Below are 23,046 nucleotides of genomic sequence, written 5' to 3' on the forward strand. Positions count from 1 at the left end.
TGGACAGCTATGGGAAAGGGATTTTAGGAAGGACAAAAGGCATATTACAGGACTTAGGGGAAATTCATGGAGACTAAATTTTGCTGTGTGCTGGGGAATGGCGAGAGATTAAATTTTGAAACAGAGGAGTGACATACATCTTGCAGGTAATCACTCTACTGGCACGAAAGAGGACAGACTGGAGAAGGTGACCCAAGAGGGAAGGAGGTGACAAGTGCTAAAAATAGGCGATGGTCAGGAGGATGGAGAGGAATTCAGAGGATACAAGAGAGTTAAAACTGGTAAGATGGATGGCTAGACTTATAAAGCATCGATGTAGAAACTTATACACGGTTGAGGGAGAAGACAGAGTGGAGGAGAATGCCCATTTTCCTGGCTGGGGCAACGAGGTGGCCGGGGGTGCTGTTCACTGGGATGGGAAACACTGGACGAACAGACCCGGGAATGCAAATGAGGAGTCCAGCTTTGGATATGTTGAGTTTGAGGTGCTGAAGGACACCCAAGCTGAGACCGTCCGGCAAAAAGCTGCATCCATGGGTCTGGAACTCAGGAGAAAGATCGCGATGGGAAAATACGGACGCGGGAGTCACCTGCGTTGTGATAAATGAAGTTACAGGAGTAGACAGGGCTGTCCAGGAAGAGGCTATAGAAAGGAAGAGGAGAAGAAAAGTGTCGAGGATCAGCCAATGTTCAAGGGACAGGCAAAGGAGGCAGAGCCAGCAAAGGAGACGGGGTTGGTCAGGTTGGATGAATGCCAGAAAAGTTGGGCTCGTGCAAGCCAAGAAGATCTATCAAGGAGGCGAGGGTCAAACACTGTGGAGAGATCAAGATAAGAGTTGAAAAGGCTTCCCTGGATTTTCCAATTAAGAGCTCAGTAGTCTGAGGGTTGATGGGGGGTGGGATGGAGGGGAGGGGAGGTGATGGGCATTGAAGAGGGCATCTTTTGGGATGAGCACTGGGTGTTGTATGGAAACCAATTTGACTATAAATTTCATATATTAAAAAAAAAAGTTCAGTAGTGACTTCAGGCGAGTGGATGGCTGAGGCAGAAGCTTACTGAGCAGGTGCCAAGTATAGAGGAGGAAACGTGGTAGAGACAGCACGGATCCAAGAGGCAGACAGAGCAGGGTTTCACGTCTCGGCTCCACACACCCCGCTATCTTGCTCAACGTCTGCGCCTCTGTCCATTTGTAAGATACCCCACAGGGTCGCTGGGAGGGTTTTGTGAGCTTAGCCATGTAAAACACTTAGGATAGAGCCTAGCACCCGGGAGGTGCTGCGTCGTAGCTTCGACTTCAGAGTAGGAAACGTAAACTGCCAAAGGCATGGTGAGCAGAAAGGTAATACTAGGTGCCTGCAAAGTCACTGGCTACGGAAGTGAAAGTCGGGGGGCCTCCATTGGACGGATGGATCCAAGGTCATGGTTGCTGCTGCTACGGTCTCCCATGCACAAAGCTGCACCCTCTGGAGGCCGGGGTACAGAAACCACCAACACGTCCCTGGAACCACCCACATTGTATACGGAGCCTTAGCTGCAAGGGAGCCTGGGATAGGTCTTTTTTTTAAGGCTTCTGGGGAGAAACATAAGAGGGGGCACAACTCAGGAAACAGGTGTTGACGAGGATGCGGAGAAAGGGGAACCCTCGTGCGCTGCTGGTGGGAATGCAAACGGGTGCAGCCGCTCTGGAAAACGGTATGGAGGCTCCTCAAAAAATTAAAAGTAGGACTTCCCTCCGACCCAGCAGTCACACCACTAGGTATTTCGCCAAAGGATACAAAAATGATGATTCAGAGGGGGCACAGGCGCCCCAATGTTTATAGCAGCGCTATTGACAACAGCCAGATGTCCATCGACTGACGAATAGATGAAGAAGACGTGGTATGTATACACGGTGGAATATTACTTGGCGAGCAAAAAGAGCGACCGCTTGCCACGTGCAACAAGTGAAATAAGTCCGTCAGAGGAAGACCAGTACCATATGATTTCACTCATATGTGGAATTTGAGAAACACAACAGATGAACATAGGGGAAGGGAAGGAAAAATAAGATAAAAACGGGAAGGGAGGCAAGCCATAAGAGACTCTTAAATACAGAGAAGAAACTGAGGGTTGCTGGAGGGGTATTGGGTGGGGAGATGGGCATGAAGGAGGGCACTTGTCGGGATGAGCACTGGGCGTTATACGTAAGCGATGAATCCCTGGGTTCTACTCCCGAAACCAATGCCACGCCGTATGTTCACTAGCTTGGACTTAAATAAAATGAAAAAAAAAATTTTTTTTAAGGGGGCAGGACCAGATGCATCTGTCTCGAGGGGGAGCAAATATTTTCATCGTGACTGCTGACACCAGCATTCCAACTGTGGGCAAGATAGAGGCTACCGCTGGTTGACAAAAGCCCGATACCGGGCGGAAAATGGTGTAGACAGGTCGTAGGCTGGGGCCAGAAGGAGAGGGGCGGAGAGGTTACGGGAGGTCCCATCTCATGGCCTGAAGTATCTCTGTAAAGTGGGGAGCAAACGTCCCCTGCCCTGAGTGGAGACACGCGGGAGGAAACTGCCACCAGCTGGTGGGGGCGGGGGGAGAAAAGGAAAGAAACACAGGACTTAGTTTATAAAGCACTGTTATTCTCGTTTATTGAAAATGTCCGTTGGAAAAGTCTTCAAAATAAAAACAAGTTAGAAAATCTGAGCTTGTGTCAGAAGGGACGCGACGGAAGAGGAGCTACAAAGCCTCTAAGGGCAGCGGTTTAATTACAGGGTGACAGGAACCCACTTATAGAGTATTGTCAACGACACAACTACGGAGACACTGCTCTCGGGCTAACATGGCTTCGTTTCCTTTATATTATTGTTTAACGTGCGAGTGCGGACATCACTCGGCGCAAGCTTCAGTACCCAGCGTACCGAGGGCCTTTCCTGAGAAGGGCCGGGTTCCAGACACATGCATAGGTACACGTCACTTTAAAATAAAGACCTTTCGCTATGCTAAGCAATCCTACACCTTATCAACTAAAGGATTTCGCAATCGCAACAATGTTCCCTAGGGGTATAGTTTGTGCCATTCACTGCAAGCCATTGGTTAACCCCAGACGGGGCGGACGCTAAGATCTGTGTGGCTGTTGTTAAGTTTTAGGTGAAGGACGGCACATCTAGACTGCTGGGCTTCCACACAGCTTCCAGAGACGGCCGCCTGGGGTTGGCTGATGGTGGGCGGCGGGAATAGTCCGTTTCCCGTGGATGGTGTCATTTCTGCCGGGCGGCAAGCAGTCAACAGCCCCGTACTGTGTAGCTGTGGGAACTTGAGACCCCCGGTACCAAAAAAGGAAAACGGGCTTAGCAGGCTGGGGGTGTTCAAGCTTCAAGTTTGGTTTCTAGACAACACTTGCAAAACCCACATTTATAGGCACCCGTCAAACGTATCTGGAAGACAACCTTGACCGGTCCATTGGCCCTTTGCCTCTCTTTCCAGTGATCGTCCCTGCCTGCCCAAGGGCACCTGTCTTTGGGAGACAGAGGGGCGGGTTGTGCTGCTCTGTCCCGGAGCCTCGTGCCAACGTTCGATTGTGTCGAATTCAGATGGATGCTGCTCTTCTGTGACCCTCTTCTAAACCGGGTTTACGTGGTGCTCATTTTTGAGACACTTACAGAGGCGATCACTTGATTCGAAGGGCAACTTTGGCAAACCGGTTCGAAATACTCAGCTTCACTAATAACCAGCGCACGACCACTGGAGGGGTCCTTTCTTTCTGGATATACAAACCGGACCAATAGCACATCTCTGCAAATGATGCTTCGAGCCCTACTCGAAGAGGCTGATGAACATACAGCTGCTTCTCACAGCGTATCTGGGAGAGCAATACGGGGAATTAAAGCTGTCTACTAGGGCACAATATCTCCTCAATGCAGATCGTTTTGAAGGATGAGAAGTCGCGAGGCGGATACGCAGTGTGGATGAAGGAGCGGCTCACAGTCCGTATTTTTTAAAAGTAAGCAAAGCGCACACTTACTAGTTTATGCACCACTTGGTATGGTTGGCTTAAAGCACTGGGGAGACATAAACCTTACGCGGGAGGCAGAAGGTTAGGGGAGGAAACCTATCATGCGCTGGGGAGAGATGGCCAGCTCTGCTGCTGAAGGGGAAGATTGTCTAGTGCAATTTGCTAATGGGTCTGGTGTTGGCATGGATGCGTGGGGCTTCTGCCCCGTAGAGTGAAAATGTCAACCCGCACAAAAGAAATAAGGGTGCTACTGTCTTCTTGGCCCTACAGACAACACAGGGCGGTAACAATAATAATAATAATAATAATAAAAAGTGTGCATTGAGGGGTGGCACATGATCACCCGGGGAAGGGTGGCTGGGTCATTGGGCAAATGTGCTAGTCTTCTACTCACCCTACCCTAGTCACAGCTCGGGGAGCTTCGCCTTCATTAAATTGGGTACTGAGGGGCTTCCAGATACAAGAAAGCGTTCGAGAAAAAGTCAAGTTCACATTTACTAAGCCACGGCCAGCCACTTTGCTCTGGTAGCCAGCCGCAAAAGAGTGACCCAGGGGTAATGGCTGGTAAAGAGGCACTATGAATTGAAGGCCATCTGAAGACCATTTAAGTCACTTGCCTACACTAGGTTTCCCTTTTCTCATCGGATGGAAAAGACTCTGGGGAGAGTTCTACCACCTGTCAGAAGGATCTGTCAGAAGGAAAACAACCAACCAATAACCAACCAACCAACACTCAAGCAAACAGGGAGACAGAGAGAGAAAGCGAAGGAGAGAGAGAGAGAGAGAGAGAGAGAGAGAGAGACTGACTCCGATACAAAATGAAAACCGAAGAAGTGAGCAAACAGAGCGTTTGAAGCTGGACATTTCAAGATGTCCCGAAGGCAACATCTGCCCAGCTGCACAGTGATGGTTATGGAAGGATGGAGATCTTGCTACTGGACTCGGCCCGAATACACTCATCAGTTTGCTTCAACAGCCTCCGGACCAGCTTTTCTAGGTCCCTCCTTGATTTCAATTCTTCTTCCAGGCATTGCTTCATTCTTTTATTTTCCTGTGATGGGAAAAGACTTGTCAATTCCCCAACCAAGTGGCCCCTTCTCAGGGCTCCTCCTGCTTATCCTGTTAGCAGCCGTCACCACTGACTGTACTTTCCTTTCTCGTGCTCCTCGGTCTCACCCTGAGTTTTGTGACAACCTCCCGAGTGTTCTCCCCCCTCCAGTCCATCCTTTACCCCGTCACCAGGCACAGCCAGACCCCAAACACTGGGAAGACTGTGCATCATGAAACAGCGGATCACATCTCTAGAGGAGCCCACAACTCAAGATTTATGGTCCTCTTTACACTTATCCACTCACGGATGACTTGGCTTTGTAAAAAAAAAAAAAAAAAAAAATTCTGTTTACAAATGTCCGAGAGCGTGAAAGTTGTAACTAAGTTGGGGACCCTTTTGTAAACTGCTAAATAGGTATATGAGCAATCCTGAGAAATTTAAACCCAAGACCACATGGGAAAACCAACAAGACCCACCTTGAAGACACAAGGAAAATAAAAATCCCCACCTCATCAGTTCTATGAGCTGAGAGAATGACTTTTATATTTCATTACCTGTTTCAGTTCTTTGACCTCATCCTTCAAGGCATAAACAGTATCGACAAGACTCCTAGAACATAAAGTTCAGAGTTCAACAGCTGGCACTGAAATACTGTTAAGCAAAGCGTAACAATAAAAGCAGCTTTCTAGAAATACAGATCCTGAAAAGCAGTGGACTTTCCAGCTGGTCGGGAGACATAACCGCCAAGAACGGTCCTCGTGGGGCCCTATTTTTGTGGGTGAACAACCATCAGCACACGTGGTCATTCAAACACGATGTCATCACACCTTTTCTACACCGCCCTCCTCTTTGGCCACTTGCTTCCCAGCTGGGTGAACACAAAAGAAGAGACTAGGGCTCATCGAAAGGTTTCGATTCTTTCTCTGGGGCAGGAATGAACATCACCTAACATACAACGAGGGCCGTCATGAGGTCCTGCCTATCCTACAAGATCTGTGCCGTGGCATTGCACCTTTCATCTCTCTGACCCTACATGACACAAAGTCAGAGGCGTTATTTCTGGAAGATTCCATCTATTCCGAAAGAGAATTAAAGTGCCCTGGCTGAGTCAGGACAGTCACTTTCCGGCTGGCTCTGCTCCTGGACAAGAACTTTGGAGATCTGGGTTCCAGTTCTGATCCCACCACCTACCAGTCCTCCAACCTTGGGTAACCTTGGGTAACCTTGGGGACCTTGGGGACCTTGGGTAGTTTCTTTCTCCTCCTCTCCTTGTCTTAACTTTCTTCACAGACAGAATGGGGATAATAGTACATTCCCCAAAAACCTCACAAAGTTATCGTGGGGAATAATATAGCTACAACAATTATAATGACAATGATTATCATCTATTAAGTGATTACCATGTGCTAGCCTTTGTATTTATTTTTCCATTTAACCTCACAACAAACCTTAAAGTAGTACTATCATACCCATTTACAGATGAGGAAACTGAGGCACAGAGAGGTAAAGAGGTTTGCACCTAGGCCATACAGCTAACATGATGCAGAATTTGGACTTGAACCAGGGCTGTCCCCTTGAGCCCAAGTGCTTTACCATTTTGCCACATCACTTCATGTACCAGATGGAAAAACACATCGACGATGTCAAGCACTTTGAAATATGCTGTCCTAGGCAAATTTAGGCCCGACTTCAGAAATGACTCAAGTTTAAACAAACCATTTGGCTGGCCACTTTGTGTTTATTTTATGAGCCCACGGGTACTTAACCTGATTCTTGCCCGTTAGGTCACCCTCACTACCGTGCAAAGGTAGACCAGGGACATCATCTCCCTGAACCCCAGCTTCCTCGCCTAGAGAAGTGGTGAACATAAAGCTTATCTCACTGGGTTTCTGTAGGATTCTAAACAGGTCAAGTATGTGAAAGTCCAGTGTTTGACTCAGTATGCATGAGAAGCATCCATCTGGGCAGGGAAATTGGTGCTGTGGCCTTCCCCAGCGCCATCTAGATTCCTCTAGAGTGCTATTCTTGTGTGCCCTGAAGCACCGTACCGTATGAGGGAGCTGATCCCAGGGGCAGCCACCAAGCAGAGAGTTCTGCCCGCTTGGCCTCCCTTTCCCCCTTCCCTTTGTTGGGGGGGGGGGGGCAGCCCTCCCACCGCTCCCAACTGCATGAGAGCAAAGAGGGGTCTATTCCCGGAGAAGGACGGACTATCCTTCGGTGCAGGCTTTGCAAGAGACCCACTGCCCTGCCAGAACCTTCTTTCCGGCCCCCAGACAGATCAGAAACAGCAGCCTGCTCTACTCACTTCTCTTCAATGATGGTCTGGCCGTTGCTCCTGGTTTCTTCAATGATGAGCTTCTCTTCCTCGGGGAGTAAGACCTGTGGAAGCGAATCTTTGCGAGCACCTACAAGCAAGGATTGAGAGAGGGCGGAAAGGGGACAGTTACTGGAGACTATTCTAGGTGTTGGCCCCTTCCACTGTTGTCATCGAGGGGTCTTTGTGGATGGCATGCTGCTGCCTTGCACCCCAGAGAGCAGTCACCCAACATTTGGTGACTACACCTTCCCGACTGAGGAAACGGCCAAATACACCGATTCAGTCTCGAAGCGGGGGGCCGGGGTGGGGTGCGTTCAGTCAGTCAAGGCCATTTTGGTCAAGGGTAGAGCGGGGGTTGGGGATTATCACATCAGCTCAAAGATGTGGGCATCCTTAGGGCTCTGCTCAGACTGCCTCAAAGCTCTGGGACAGAAGAGGTGACGGAACAGACAAGGGACCTGGCCAAACAGCTCTCCTGTATGTCCAACCTCTCCCTCACTTCTGGATCCTTCCTTTCAGAGCTCAGGCCCTTAAACTTCAGTCTCCCTGAGCCACTGGCGTCCTCTCTTCGAAGCCTAATTCCTTCAAGTCGTGAGTGCTCACTCCCTCCCCTTTGCTGAGGTGGCCCTGTGTCTGCCTTCCACGGGGCCCAGCACTTGGTAGGTGCCTAATGAGGAGACAGCGGACCGACTGACTGATCGGTTAAATGCAGCAGGAAACAACAGCAGTCGTTTCCAGGGAAGCACGACTTCTGGCCGGAGAGGGACAGAGGATGGGAGGTCACCATGATGCTAGACGCTTGCCACGTGTCAGGGGCAGGCTGGGCAGGAGGGGCGGACACGTGACTCTTTAGGCCACAACACCTGCCTGCCCCTGTGACACATCTACAGACACTGTCGACATGAAGAGAGCGGGTTCGGGGAGCAGGTGAGGTCAGGTTTTGCACGAGGGAGGCTTCTTCTGGGGCCTCCCTGTCCCCCTCGCTTTCCTAGTTTTCACGACACACATTGCTCTCCCTTTCCTTTCCTGCCTCCTCGAAACTTGTCCTCAGAGCTGGCCATGCCCAAGGCCACAGCCAGGATTTGTCTGTGAACTAGATGGTGTGACAGTCCTCCCTTCACCGCCAAACGTGTCAAGTTCGACATCAAACCTCTTCCTCCCGCCAGCCTTAGGGACAAGTTACTCCGAAGGCATCGGTCAAGGCAACCCACCCAAGTGATCCCCTCCCCCCCCACCCACCCAAGTGATTGGGCAGTGGCTGTGTTACGGAGCACTCGTGTCTTAGGCAAATGCAAACAGCAGACACCTCACTTGTGGTCCCCTGAACGCCTATAGTCACGGAAGACTCGTGTCTATGTGACTCGGTTTGGAAAAAAAAAAAAAAAAAAAAAAAAGCTCAAGGATCAATCAGAAAACATCCGCTTGCTTTCCTTTGGTGCCTGAAAGTTGCTGGGGGGAGGGGTGCGGGGAGGGGGGGGATTACCCTCCCCCAATAGCTCCCTGTAAATTGCACACATTCCAAACAGCCCCGGCTAAGCAGCTACATTTCCAGAATTTCAGAGCAACTTTGAAACTTGAGCTTGGTGAAGCACTGTTCGCTTAAATATGCAGCTGATCGGAGATAGTATTGTGACTTCCTTTCCAAATCTGCCCATGAGAGGAGATTAGCATCAGTTCACAGACACAGGAACTCTCTGGGTTCTTTAATTCCTAACTAGTGCTGGTGAAGGCATCTGCGTACTTCAAAGGAGAATGACTTTTTAAAAAACTTCTTTTGTTTTCATTTCTATCACCTCCAGCTTTTTTACTCTTGCGTGTCTCTTTCTCTCCGGGTGAAAAGAAAACACTGCGTAAACAAACCGCCCGGGCAGCTAAAAGCCCCTTATCGGAAAGATGCAGTTCTGCTCTTCTGCGCGCTGCTCCTCGGCACGAAGTCACCTGCTCTCCACGCCCTGCAACCCAGCTGGGCTGCTTTTCTCTTCTTCAAAGAGGCGCCGAGCAGTAAAGAAGAAACAGGGCTCATTAGAGAAAGTGGTTTGGGGGAACCTACTTGAGCCATGGCCCTGTTGAAAGTTTGCGCTGGTGCAGTAGGCTTCGATCACTTTCAGGATCTGAGCATCTTCTTCCAGAGCAGCCGTACCTGTGAGATTTAATTACCAATGAGTTGGCAGAGACATCTACGCCCCTGGACCCTCAGAATCATGCACTGCACTCAACTGCTAGGGACCGGCCTCCGTGACCGGAAAGCTTCCTCCCCCAGTGGCTTTCTTTCCAGAGTTCTTTCCTGAAGAAATGTCCTCATCACTTTGGGGCTTTTGGTTTTAACTTTATTTTGAGAGAGAGAGAGAGAGTGTGTGTGTGTGTGTGTGTGTGAGAGAGAGAGAGAGAGAGAGAGAGAGAGCGAGAGCGGGGAAGGGGCAGAGAGAGAGACAGGAAGACAGAGTCCCCTCCACGTTGTCAGCACAGAGTCCGACGCGGGGCTCGAACTCATGAACCTCAAGATCACAACCTGAGCTGAAGTCGGACGCTTAACCGACTGAGCCACCCAGGCGGCCCTGGGGCTTTTACTAGACTCTTAGAGGCCGCAATGACAGCCCTAGCCTCAGTTCTCATCCGATATATACCACAACCTGCCTCTCCTTCAAACTTCAAGGCTTCCCTTCTCTAGGAAGCTTTCCCCCACAGACCTCACCCGTTTTTCCAACCAGCCAGCAGAGTCATTGATTCCCCCTCCTGTCTCTCCTCCTCCAACTCATTCTTGAAATGACTGGAGGGCGAAACCCTGCTAGCTAGCGGGCGGGCGGCGGATGCGCACATCCCGGTGGGGGGTGGGGTGGGGTAGATGCAGAAGCTGGAGTCCAGCAGATCTTTCCAGACTGTATTTTTGGCCGGGACGCACAGATCCGTCACCCCTTGGTGATACATCACTTACTCCTTCATGTGTGTCCCAAAGGACCTCGTTCCCAGCCATAGAGGCAAATACATACATATGCAGCAGCTGCCCGATTCCTCGGCTAACTCAGAGAACGTCACTGAGCATTAACCTTCCAGAAGGATTTCAGCCTTCAGGTCTATTTAGTGTATCCTGGTAGAGGAAAATATCTTGGGCATCAGAAACTAAGGGAAAAAATGTATCCGTAGCAAACAGGTCCCTTTAGTGGTTCTCAACCAGGCGGGGCAAAATATTCGAAACGAAATCATACAGGCGGCAGCTGACTCGAAAATCTTAGAGGTGACCAAACCCTTGAATGCATGCATTTTTTCTTCATGAAACAGGGGGTACGGAGGACAAACTGCTCTAATCATCTGCTTTCAAAAGAATCCTTCCGCTAGTTCATCCATAACCGACCTTCCAAAAGTACAAAACACATACTTTTCCGAATCACATACTCCTCCTCCGATGGCTTTCTTTCCGTCTTTCTTTTATGAAGAAACTTCTTCATCGTTTTGGGGCTTTTACTAGACTCCTGTAAGGACAGAGGTTTGTTTAGGAATTAAAATTCTCCCCCCAAGACAAATTAAAAAGAGCAAATGAAATGAAACCGAATGGCTCTCTCTTATTTTGACAGTCCCCAAAGGGCATCGAAGTTTAATAATGTACACAATAAAAAATGGCTCCAAGAAACTCTAAAAGCTTCCATAAAACAGAGGCAGAACAACTGGCCTCTCAACCGCCATAGGGACGGGTGCCGTGTGCAGAGAAAATAGTGGGTGTAGATCCTAGGGAAAAACCGCATTCCTAACTTGGTTTATAGTCCTCGCTGATACAGTTTCCAGGGAATCAAGTAACAGTTGTAAATACTAATATGGTACATACTGCTTTTCAAGGAGCTTCAAAGCTTTTTAAATACATTTTCCTTAGCGACAGTCCCACAGAGAAGAATATTAATTTCCATTTGTCAGCTGGGAAAATTAAGGGACCAAATAATTTCCCTGAACTCAGAGAGAAGAGCCAAATGAGGGATGTCCTGATAAATAATTTGGCGTCAGGAGCGATGGGTGTAGACCGAAGCTTAAATGTACATACAGAAAGCCGTATTTTTAATTAGCAGATACAAGAGCCATGGATTACTGAATTTGCTTTTGCCGGATAAGTAACCGGTGCTCATTATCAGGTATCCAAACAAAGAGATGAGAATCTCAGACCCTAGTGACCGTCTTATCCCAATGTCCCCTGCAAGGTATATACGTGATGGGTGGGTCATAATTAGTACCTTAAAATATATGGGACAAAAGAATTTAATTTCTTCCACTTAGCCACAGCGACCCACTTAGACTTGAAAACGGACATGGAAAACTCACATGTGACAAAAAGGATCGGAGAAAGAGCGTTTACCAAAAAGACACAAGGAAAACAGGCATTTTCAAGGCGTCTAAGACAACATTTTCATGTGGATTTCACAAGAGGCTGCTTTCTGAAGAAAATGTACTTACATGTCAGAACTGCATCTTCGTACTTTAGCCACCAATGAGAACAAGGGACAAAACAAGCATAAAGGAAAAGCTTCATTCATCAGAGGTGACAGCACAGCATTATGAGGCCACTGTAAGCCAAAGATATTGTTCTACCCTTACCTTTAAGATATAAGACATCCTCTAAAGTGAATATGTAAAGAAAGAGAAAATGAGCGTGAGAGGTCGATGGTTATAATGATCAAATCCATTTATCAGTAATTCTAAAACAACAGTCAAATGTTAGTGTCATCATCAATTACACAGAACATCATCACGTTTCCCGCATTAGTCTCAGATGCAATATTGTCATGCGAAAGCCCAAGGAATACAGTTCTGTGCAGAGTAACAAATACTGAAAATAACTGAAATACACACTCTACGGTAAGAGTATATTAATAGCTCTCTTTCTCCCAGCAGAAACAACGTGATCATGCCTTAGTTTTAATGGATTAGTTCTGCAAAGGATTAAGTTAACTGGACCCTTCAAGGCTCACCTGAATTCGAACTTAGGAACTGACAATTACGAAATAGCGATCGTTAAAAAGGGGACCCAGATAACTACGATTTTCCCGGGTCGATTTCCACAGCAAACCTGTGGGACTGTTTCCTGGCCCAATTCTGAACAGAGGTACATAATAAGGATTCAGCTCAAGCATTATTTCTCCTGTCACGCCCAGCTGAAACGATCAAAAATTCCTCCGGTGTCAATACCGCTCTATTTTTACCGCACTCGGAGGCAACAATTAATCGAGACAGTAGCACAGTGTTTGAAATCAAAACAAACTTGAGATTGAGCTAAATCTGTGTCGCGCATCAAAACACACAGTCGATATGGCAATATATGCTGTCTTTGCTCCCTAATTCTAAGATGCGTCTCATAACCGCCACGATCTTAAACCTTCACTCAGGAAGACCTAGTTAAAGAACAGTTACTTATAAATGAGGCTCTTCACTGAAAGCTGAAATGATGATTAACATCTTAGGGAAACAAAACAAAACAAAACAAAACACCGTTTGGATGGAGAAACTAACACTCCACACAGTTACAGAAGCCAGTGACTGACATTTCCTGACTGCGACTTTGAGGAAAAAAATAGAAAGAACCTTGAAGTCCCCACACGACCCAAATATCCAATGTTGCTTAGAAGCCTCACTTGAAAAGACATTCTTTTCATTAAATTCTTTTCCCTTTCCAACTGCAGCAGAAGGTCCAGACTCTCATAGTTCAGACTTATGGCTTGGTCCCATAAGACTTTCCTGATTTGGCTTTAATAGATCAAAATGATCCAAAATGCAGAACTGGGTCTGCTTGGTCGCAAACTGAACTCCAAGGAAGTGGCTTCTGTTTAAGATGTGTGGACATTATATACAATTATCAGGAAGGGACCGGGGAACCCAGGCAGTGCACATAAACCCTTCTGGATAAATATTTGCACAGGGACAATGGGGAAATGGAAAATTAAGAAATGAAAACATCCCCGAGTCTAACGATTCACGACTGACTGACATGTATCACCTGGATAAATATTTGCACAGGGACAATGGGGAAATGGAAAATTAAGAAATGAAAACATCCCCGAGTCTAACGATTCACGACTGACTGACATGTATCACCTGGATAAATATTTGCACAGGGACAATGGGGAAATGGAAAATTAAGAAATGAAAACATCCCCGAGTCTAACGATTCACGACTGACTGACATGTATCACCTAGCATAAATTCTAGCACATCCCCACAGAACTCTTCGGAATAAGCTGTGACATTAGCTTGACAGACACGTTTTATACCATATGTAGCAAAATTACCTCTTTATAACCTAGTGCTGCTGATGGTCTAAGTGGAGGTGCGGGTCGTAGACAACTTAAACTCCACGGTTTTATAATTTGAGGAGGCTCCAAGGGTCCTCGGGGCTGTCCGGTAGAGCTAAAAGACTGGGAAAATGTCTGATGAGATGCTGGCGATCTGCCACCTGAACCCGACCTTGTGCCGCACGGCAAGAGAACAATAGTTTCATTGGATAGCAAAGCCAACCACAGGAAAGGAAAGGCGGGAAAACAAAAGTCCAGATGATGGGGTCTCTAAGGAACGGCACAAAATCGACTCAACCTCCTACGGGCCTGTCTTCCCTCTCTCTTCTGGAATTTGATTCACTAAAGTCAGGGGTGGCTTTCCTTCATAAGAGAGGAGAGCGGAGTCAGCACTGGATGGCTTCGGTCGGGCGCTTGGCACTCTATCAGGTGCTGGAATAGGTTATCTCAGCAGAACTGCCTATGACAAACCTTAGCGAAGTGAAGTAACTAACTAGCTGGCAATTGACAAAGCCAAGATTTGACCTCAGATCTGATGCCGGAGCCCTTGTTCTTCCCACCACATCGCACAGTGCCTGAGACTGGAATTTTGGCATCACCGGTTGGAGTGTTAACAGCACTGCAATCTTCGCTCTCACTCAACAAGTACAGTAAAATCTCATCAATTCCAAGTCCAGGAATTCCAAATTCGTGATGACTTGGAAGAAGGCAGCGGCTGCAAGTTTACCCTTGAAGGTTGCCCGGTGAATGTGGTAGCCTAAATGAGATTACGTGGAGATGGTGAAGTACGTGGGCAGGTAAACTACCTGTTTTTTGACTCAGCACACAACGAATAGGAGAGTAACGGCTGCTAATTAACCCGTTGGGATGAGCACTGGGTGCTGTATGGAAACCGATTTGACAATAAACTATATGTAATAAAAAAAAAGTGAAAAAAAAATAAATCTCGTTTACCGCTAAAACATCTCAGTGGGACTTCTGATTAGACAAAACTTTGCGGGCAGTTGGCGGGAGCTCCTCAACGCCGTCCGACAAAGCCGCACACCTCTACGTAAAACCTCTCATTAATTTGGATGGACCTCCCTCCACAAGTAATCAGAATTAGTGAGGTTTAACTGTACTTCAAGACCTACGAATATAGACAACCCAAAGACTAAGGGCATGCTCACTGCTTCTTGTAAGTCCTCTGCAGGCAGGTGTGACGAGAGACTCAGTAGTCCCCGGACCGCACAAGTGGACAACTTACGGAATGAGCACCAGAAGAGGACGACGATGTTTTGGATAATGAGCTGCAAGAGGCAGGTCCCCTGATCAGTCTGCACAGCTGCTCCAGCCATTCCTGGAAGTCCTGGCTGTTGTTGCAATGGACCACAGTCCTCTCTACTAGGTTACCTGCATTGCCCCATTGGGAGCATTTGGAGACAAAAGACACGGAGGGCCTTGGGTTCACCTCATTCATAAACACACGTCGAGCAACTAAGGCTGGGGTGTCTGTTTCCATGAGTGTCCACACCGATGAGATAACCCCTGTTGAAACCCCTGCTGAAGCAAGGCCAACATCCGATCTCGGGCTCCCTACTGGGGAACGAAGGGGGTAAGGCCCGGGGCCACCATCCCAGCGTGAGCTGCTGCGCCCTCTCGGTGCAGAGTGCAACCGTCACATGGAAATCACACGGGCCTGGCAAAAGGGACCGTAGGCCAAAAGGTCAGGCCTTACCAGGCCTGCTCAATTTGTGCCTCTACATCAGTCCATTCTGTTAGTTCTAACAAGTAGCTCCGACGCAAGAAAAGATTGAAACCAATGGCCCCGCTGAGGCTTTTGAGTGGCCAGGAGACTTGGTTCTATCGCCGGACCCTAATCATCCCAGAAAATGGAAGACACCTTGCTGTGGCCAGGTAAAACTTGCTCACGGACTTAGAGCAGAAAATAATAGCTTTTACTTACTCGAATCCCACTTCATTCCAAAAAGGATTTCAAGTAGCTACTCGAAAAAGACAAGAGTGCCCACCTGTGATTTCAAATGTGTAGTCATTGCCTTCGATTTCATCTAATCTGGTCACCACGATTCCCGCGACTGGTATTTTTCCCTATCAGAAAAGGAACATTCCCATCAGTTCTGTGGTTAGATGTGCCCCGGCTTATGTCTATTAGATTTTCTGACCCTCTCGGAAATCACTGCTGATTCAGGGCTCGACATATTTCTCTGGCCTGCATGCTTCCCTGCTTTCAAATGTGATCAGACAAGAAAGCAAGGGGGCAATGTGGCTTGTGTTTTGCTAACACATCCTAAACCATACGGTCAGGATTTACAAACAGGCTTACTTGTTTTCTAACACATTTTCCGGAGAATCAGTCAACAGAGTAAAGACTCAAAAAAAAATTTTTTTTTCCAGTTTCATGAACATTAGTCATTGCTAGGCCAGCTATAATAAGCAACAGTAACTTATAGCACTCCATCTTTGGGGAGCGGACTGAAGGAAGTTTAATTTCCCAACGAGTGGAAGGACTTCTATCGGAACATTCGTAACCGGGCTCACAGCCAGTGCGATGGACGTTCAAGATAAACTCATTACGGCAATACAAAGGTTTTCCATCTAAGGAACATCTGCTCTTATAAGCTGTATAATTACAACAAAGGGTCAGAACATTCTGCATTTTCTGGCTGGAGCTTTTAGTGCCATAGAACAGATATTGCAATGGGATGCAAACCTGTTTTCATTCTGGGTCCTGCTGTTTGCTTTATATGAAATCTACTGACCTGATAGATGAAGCCACTCATCCGAGGACTTGCGGATAACATTATCAAGACACTTGAAAACAACATGAGGTACCGCTCCTCTTTTTCCTAAAGTGAAATGGAAAATATTAAGTGGAGGACAGAAAGTGGACACTTTGTTTGTTAAGAATTTCTGGAGTCACTGTTGTATATCACAGGGCTTATATAAGGCAACGAAACATGAACAGTGACCTTTTAAAAAAGATACCAAACTTTGGGGCGCCTGGGTGGCGCAGTCGGTTAAGCGTCCGACTTCAGCCAGGTCACGATCTCGCGGTCCGTGAGTTCGAGCCCCGCGTCAGGCTCTGGGCTGATGGCTCGGAGCCTGGAGCCTGTTTCCGATTCTGTGTCTCCCTCTCTCTCTGCCCCTCCCCCATTCATGCTCTGTCTCTCTCTGTCCCAAAAATAAAATAAAAACGCTGAAAAAAAAAAAAAAACCAAAAAAGATACCAAACTTAAAAGCACAAGACTAGTTGAATTCGACTTCGAAGTGAATATAAAGCCACAGTTTATCCCTCTTTTTCCTATACATAACGGTTAAATACAAATAACGTGCCTGTTTCCCAAGTATATATGCCTGAGCAGTCACACAGTTAATGCCTTGCTACGCGAGCTGTAGCCAAAGCACAAGTCTCTAGGTTCACAAAATGAAAATGATTTTACTCTGAAAAGTAGCAAAACAGAAGGGGCTTTCAGGTAGGAAAGGCTGAAATAGGAAATGTATTCTGCTCTGGCATGTGTGTTAAGGTCTTATCCATAAAATTACTTTTAATCAGTAAGAACATGAAAACTATCGTACTCATGTGAAACAAAGAAATAAATACCTTTCGAAAATGGCACCAAGGGAGATTTTACACGTGAGGGCTTCCCTGAACTCTACAAACGGATGCACGTGTAGTAGATGCGGAAAAAATTACATCCAGGGGTGCCTGGGTGGCTCAGGTCACGATCTCACGGTGCGTGAGTTCGAGCCCCGCGTCGGACTCTGTGCTGACAGCTCAGAGCCTGGAGCCTCCTTCGGATTCTGTGTCTCCCCGTGTCTGTCTCCCTGTCTCTGTCTGTCTCTCTCTCTTTCAAAAATAAATAAACATTAAAAAAAATTTTTTTAAATTACATTCGGCTTACATGTCCAGCCATGTTAGCTCCAATGATCTCCATGCCTTTCTACAGACACTTAATCTCTTCTTCCTCCTTCCAGCAGCGTCGCCTGCTTAATGAGCCTTTCCTCTTCTGCCTTTAACATACGCACATCTCCTGTCCTAACAGGCCTTCCCGGGCCCCCGTGGCGCCTTCGATATAATACAGGCCTGCCTTGTTTTCTTGCGGTTCACTTCATTGCGCGTCACAGGCAGTCGTGTTCTTTAACAGACTGAAGGCCTGTGGCATCCCCGCGTGGAGCAGGTGGGCAAGTGCCATGCTTCCGGCAGCATTTGCTCGCTTCATGTCTGTCGCGTTAGGGTGATTGCTGCCATATTTCAGTACCCTGTTTCTCGGTATTTTATGGCCAAGTGACTTGCTGCCTTCATTTTTCTCCTCATCGATTCCTCCCTACCTGCAGCCCCGCCGCTGTCTCCGAGCCATCAATAACTGCCTTCTAGCAAAATCCGATGGCTTCTTCTTGGTCTCCATACTGCTTGACCTTTGAACCTTCTGCAGCACCCACCAACCTTCCCCAGGGTATCTGCGTCTTCAGTGAGATTGCTTATTAACCCAAAGTAATGAATCTCTGACAGAGACCTGCCAGGGAGTATAGGAAGATGTCTGGGGACGGGGAAGGCAATTCTAACAGCCGATAAATCAGGCCGGGTGACATAACCAACCTTCCCCCCTCGCTGGACTGCCCCCTTCCTAAAAGACCTATTCCATCTCAGCCCTCCGTGCTTCTCTCTGGATACTTACTTCCTAGGAAGGCACATCTGTCAGGGACATCTAAATCCCTGCCTCTAACTCTGACCTCCCGCCCACGTTTCTCTACTGTTTTAATGGCCGCCCACAAGACATCTGCCCCTGGAGACCCACGGTCACTTGGAAGTTCACAGGTCTAAGATGGCGGCCATCATCTCCTCCAGCCCATAGGTCACTGCTTCCTATCGGCTTTCCCTCCTAAATGGGGCTCAGATTTGGCCCTGAAGTTTCATTTTCTGCCCCCACCAGCTTCGTGGGGAAGCGGGGGGGGGGGGTACTGCTCACTTGCCAACCCAGCCGGTCCTTCTGTTTATGATACTACTACTCGAGCCTCTAACAGTTCCTTGTTGCCTGCTGGGTGGATCTGAACGACTCTTGCCTGACGCCCAGCGTTCTCATAACCTGACTCTGTCTCGCTCCACGGCTTTCCCTCTCCCAACACACTTCCTCTGCTCCCGAGAGACCGGCTTCCTCGCCTTCCTGCAGCAAAAGGCCACGCTCCTGTTCTCTCCTGAGATAAGAATGACCTCTACCTTACGACATGCTCGCCTTTTCCCTTCGTGGCCCTCCTCCTCGAGTCCCCTCTCCACAGCCTCCTTGCTCTCTCCCTTCTCTGAGCTTCTGTGCAACCCACTGTTGAGGCGCACCCTCTACACTGACTAGCTGGGTTCGTTTTCTGGCCGCAGCCTGTGTTTTCATCTGTTTTTAAGGCACGGCTCATCGCGTGGTCTCTCTTCCTCTCTCCCACAGCACCTAGCAGAGTGTGGGGCAAAGAAGAGGCACTCGGTTTCCTGGCACGTTCGAGCAACCTGGCCTGGACGGACGAACGAATCAAAGAAGAACAAGAAGAAAGATGGCAGCAATGGCGTTGAGCTGTGAAACCTCTTACCTCACATGTTCCATACTGCACCATCACTTGGGACATAAACAGAACATTCCCCAAGGTTTTAATACTCTCTCCTTCCCACGCCTGAATAGGTTCAGAAAGTATCTGCAACTCCAGCTGTTTTCTCTTCCTTAGATCTTGGCACTGCCCCTATGGAACCAAAGCAGAACATACTGGAAGAGGAATTCTTGCGAAACAGACCGAAAACAAGAGCAGAGTTAGAGGAAGCTTTGGGCTCTCGGATTTCCACAGCGTCCTGATTCCTCACCACGAATCCCATCACCAGATCCGTTCCTCACGGACAGAGAGACCCACGGCCCTGAGGCTCTAGCCTGGGGCCCCCAGAGGTTTTGCGAGGAAGAGCCACCTTTCTCTGTGCCAAATGACTCCAGGGGCTCTAGAAAAAGGGAAAACTAAATTTCTCCTGCCGCAGCGAATCAAATAGACCTTACAACGAAACAGGCACTGCCTATACTTTGTTTAGGGACTGGGAGTAGGTTGGTATGGAGAAAAAATACTACATTAATTCTGTTCCTAAAAGAATTTTAAGAAAGAGATACAACTGAATTTTATGAATACAAAGTAAAAATACAAACCAGGAAACAAAATGTGGGGTATGAATACTATATCTATCTATCTACATATAGATAGATATAGATCACTGTTTCAGAAAGTGTGAAGTCATCTTAGAATAATTTTTAACAGTATTTACACATTTGTTAAAAAACGTAACAGCATTTACTCCAAATTGAATATGAAAATAAGCATATGGTTAGTTATGTTACTGTTTCCAAATAAATGTCACAGTTCCTTGGGGGCCGTGTTTTCTATAAAATCTCTGCTGCCCCTTTCGGCTAAATGGAAACTTGAAGAAATCAGTTCACTGGACACATGTTTCTGAAGCATCTAAAGTGGGAATAAATATACTAGAACCATCAAAGCAAGCTTCATAACATGTACTATGGTCAGAAAGAAATATTGTTTTCAAAAGGAATTTTATATTCAATTTATGTAGGACAAAATAAAAGGGACCCAAATAGTAATAAATGCCATGTAAAACTGCCAAGATTAAACTGTTTGTGACCTATGACAACAAAAGGTATTTAATGTAATACCTTACTCTGGACTTCAACTTGCTGTTTACCTGTGGACGCATCAGGTACTGATCTTTCAACAGCAATACAAATGAGGTGATGGCGAATGTTGCATCACAACCTTATAGCAAGAACCGACAACTAACCATGGATCCCAATCCCTTGGAATGCTACATTAATGTCTAGAATGGGGGCACCTGGGTGGCTCACTAGGGTAAGCGTCTGCCTCTTGGTTTCAGCTCAGGTCACGATCTTACCGTTCGTGGGTTCGAGCCCACACTGACAGCCTGCTTGAGATTCTCTCTCTCTCTCTCTCTCTCTCTTTCTCTCTCTCTCTCTCCCTCTCTCTGCACCTCCCCTGCTTGCTTGCTCTCTCTCTCAAAATAAATACATAGACATTAAAAAAAAAAGAAATGTCTAGCATGAAGCTAAACTTAATCAATCACCCAAAGTGATGCTTTGTTTTCTCCTAAAAGGCCACCAAGTGCTTTTACATCAGTGGGTTCAAGAAGACATTAACAATCATGCTCAAGATACAAGATTACAAAACAATTGCATTTTAGTAGGTTTTTTTCCTTTTAGATTTGATGAAGGATTTCTTTTTCATACGCAAAGAGTCAAACTCACACCCTTTGGCATAAATAGATGTATCCAGCACCGATGGCAATCAGTGAGTGACAAGTTGCACAGACACAAGGTGAACGACACGGGGGCAAAGACAAAGAGACAAAAGGAAACCCCCCACCTACACAACAATGCTTAATGTGGCAGAGACTTCAAATGTGAGTGCTTTATACCCTCGGCCTGGCAACCTTTCATAGGTAAGCATGATTTTTGGAAGACAAAATTAAATGAAACAATCACTGCGATACTGTCGCCAAAGCTTATTGTTTCCACTCTAAAGACCTTTGCATTGGGAAGGAGACGTTACACACAAATCACTCTTTTAGGAACAACGCATACACGACGGAGAATTATAATTTGAGAGCATCACCTACCATGAGAGTTTTGAATGCTACGATCGCTTTCAGAATATCCTGATGGTCTGGATGCGTATCCTAGTAAAGGAATACATTGTAAAACAATGTTAAAGGAGAACACATCAGCGGTCGCCAGGGGTTAGGGGTGGGAGGAGGGTTGCGGCTGCAAAGAGAGGGGAAATCCGAGGGGATGACGGAACCGTTCTGGATCCCCGTTGGGGCGGTGGTAACACAAATTTAAAGATTACATAATACAACAGCACTTGAGCCTTTGGAATCTCAGCACCTCCGATTATCAGGCGAGCAAGAAATTAAGACAGCCGGTAACACATCATGGGTTTGGCAACAACATACTAGGTGCTGCTATACTTGAGATAAGAAATAACCATTAGTTGGCGGGGGAGGGGGGGGGCATCGTCCGGCCATGTTGTTGATAAGTGACCAGAGGCAGGGAGTTGCGGAAACAGAGGAGTGGTCGGAGAAAAATCAATCCAGTCCCGTTTCCCAAAATGCCTCCATTTTCTTTCGGCGGGTTCAACGTGGCAGACGGGGAAAAGAATTCCAAGCTTCATACCGTGTGTTCTTTTGCAAGCGAGGTTCTTACGTATGGCCCACAATTCCACGGTACTTGCAACCCCGAAGAGTGGACAGCTTCAGAAACTACTTGCAGGGATCCACATCTCCATAACTGTCCACGTAGGGAAAGGGGTGATGCTTGGGGAAGCTGTATACCTAACATGGGGGGCACATGGGGTGCAGCTGCGTACCTCACCTCGGGGGCATATGTACACCTAACCTTTGGAATTCAGCTGGAATAAATGGAAGGAGAAAATCCACTGTTCGGCCAGCCTTGGGTCACAAAGCGCAGCTGAACAGACCAGGGGTCTGCCCCAAGCCAAGAACTGGGGGCATCTGGGGAGTCTTCTCCTCAAACGGAGCGCATATTAGTACCTCAGCCCTGAGCAGTAACAGAAACTGATGCCGCTGCTTTCTGGATTTTTGTGATAAGCAAGGAGGGGCAAACCTCAAACGGTTCGGCAAACTGGTTGAGCTTTTGGAAAGGCATCCGGAGGTCAACACCTTCCCAAGCCCTAACTGAAATTTCACTCCGGCAGGCTTTACTCACTCACGGGCTCCCCACTGCCTCCAGCTTTCCGGCAGGTCAAATAACCTGAGAATGTGGTTTTGCTCAGAGTACATGCTTTCAATCCTTACAAATGCTGACGAGACCGGCAGTGTGCAACCTTTTTCTTTAAAGATAATCAAGCCCTTTAAAACCTCAAAACCTTTCCCCAGACACAGGAAGAGCAACCTCCCCCAGAGGGCCCTCCTCTCCCACCCACACCACCTCCGGCGCCCATGCTCGATGGCACAAGGACAATTCTAAAAGCTATCCCTGTTGATTGGTTTTTAAGAAAAGGATTGGGCCTCGCAATGAAATAATATTCAGTTATCAGGCCTCGGTGCAAAGCTTAATATTCAGAGAAGATTATAGCTATGCCACGGCTGGGGCAAGCCAACTAGAAGATTGTAGATCTGTGATGCGGAGACAGATAAACTAATATTGGACCCGTCTATGAATCTTTAAGGAAATACCAGAATCCTCCAGTGTCATCCAGGGTCAGAAAGCTGAGTGATCACAGGGCTGTAGAGATACCGACCCCTGTCTATAGTGAAAGCGGTATTTCTATTTTCTGACGTTTTGCTCTGTTTGTCTCCCACAGTCCGGTTGGTTCATATACCGGAACAAGGGAAGATCTTGGTCGATTTTG

At 47.4% G+C, this 23,046-nt stretch overlaps 1 protein-coding gene and 1 long non-coding RNA gene across 8 annotated transcripts in view; both read right to left on the minus strand.

The window, feature by feature from the left end:
- Window positions 1–2,604: 2,604 nt before the first annotated feature.
- ARHGEF6 (Rac/Cdc42 guanine nucleotide exchange factor 6) overlaps window positions 2,605–23,046 on the minus strand; it is a 102,421-nt gene continuing 81,979 nt past the window's right edge. For 4 of the 7 annotated variants that reach the window (XM_043570706.1, XM_043570709.1, XM_043570711.1 and 1 more), the window contains 12 exons: window positions 21,293–21,352; window positions 19,204–19,350; window positions 16,392–16,478; window positions 15,642–15,720; window positions 14,879–15,024; window positions 13,630–13,755; window positions 11,942–11,962; window positions 10,740–10,833; window positions 9,417–9,506; window positions 7,355–7,454; window positions 5,604–5,658; window positions 2,605–5,049 (listed from right to left, as the gene is read on the minus strand). In XM_043570706.1, the coding sequence (XP_043426641.1) occupies window positions 4,909–5,049; window positions 5,604–5,658; window positions 7,355–7,454; window positions 9,417–9,506; window positions 10,740–10,833; window positions 11,942–11,962; window positions 13,630–13,755; window positions 14,879–15,024; window positions 15,642–15,720; window positions 16,392–16,478; window positions 19,204–19,350; window positions 21,293–21,352 (1,146 nt within the window). In that variant the 3' untranslated portion in view covers window positions 2,605–4,908. The remainder of the gene's footprint in view (window positions 5,050–5,603; window positions 5,659–7,354; window positions 7,455–9,416; window positions 9,507–10,739; window positions 10,834–11,941; window positions 11,963–13,629; window positions 13,756–14,878; window positions 15,025–15,641; window positions 15,721–16,391; window positions 16,479–19,203; window positions 19,351–21,292; window positions 21,353–23,046) is intronic. The other 3 variants (XM_043570707.1, XM_043570705.1, XM_043570708.1) reach the window with 3 other exon arrangements.
- On the minus strand, window positions 12,012–13,437 carry LOC122477580. The gene is made up of 2 exons (XR_006295722.1): window positions 13,338–13,437; window positions 12,012–13,239 (listed from the first exon to the last, which is right to left on the minus strand). It is a non-coding gene; the product is annotated as an uncharacterized LOC122477580 (long non-coding RNA).

Source organism: Prionailurus bengalensis, chromosome X (assembly GCF_016509475.1).
Source record: "Prionailurus bengalensis isolate Pbe53 chromosome X, Fcat_Pben_1.1_paternal_pri, whole genome shotgun sequence".
Lineage (NCBI taxonomy): Eukaryota > Metazoa > Chordata > Mammalia > Carnivora > Felidae > Prionailurus > Prionailurus bengalensis.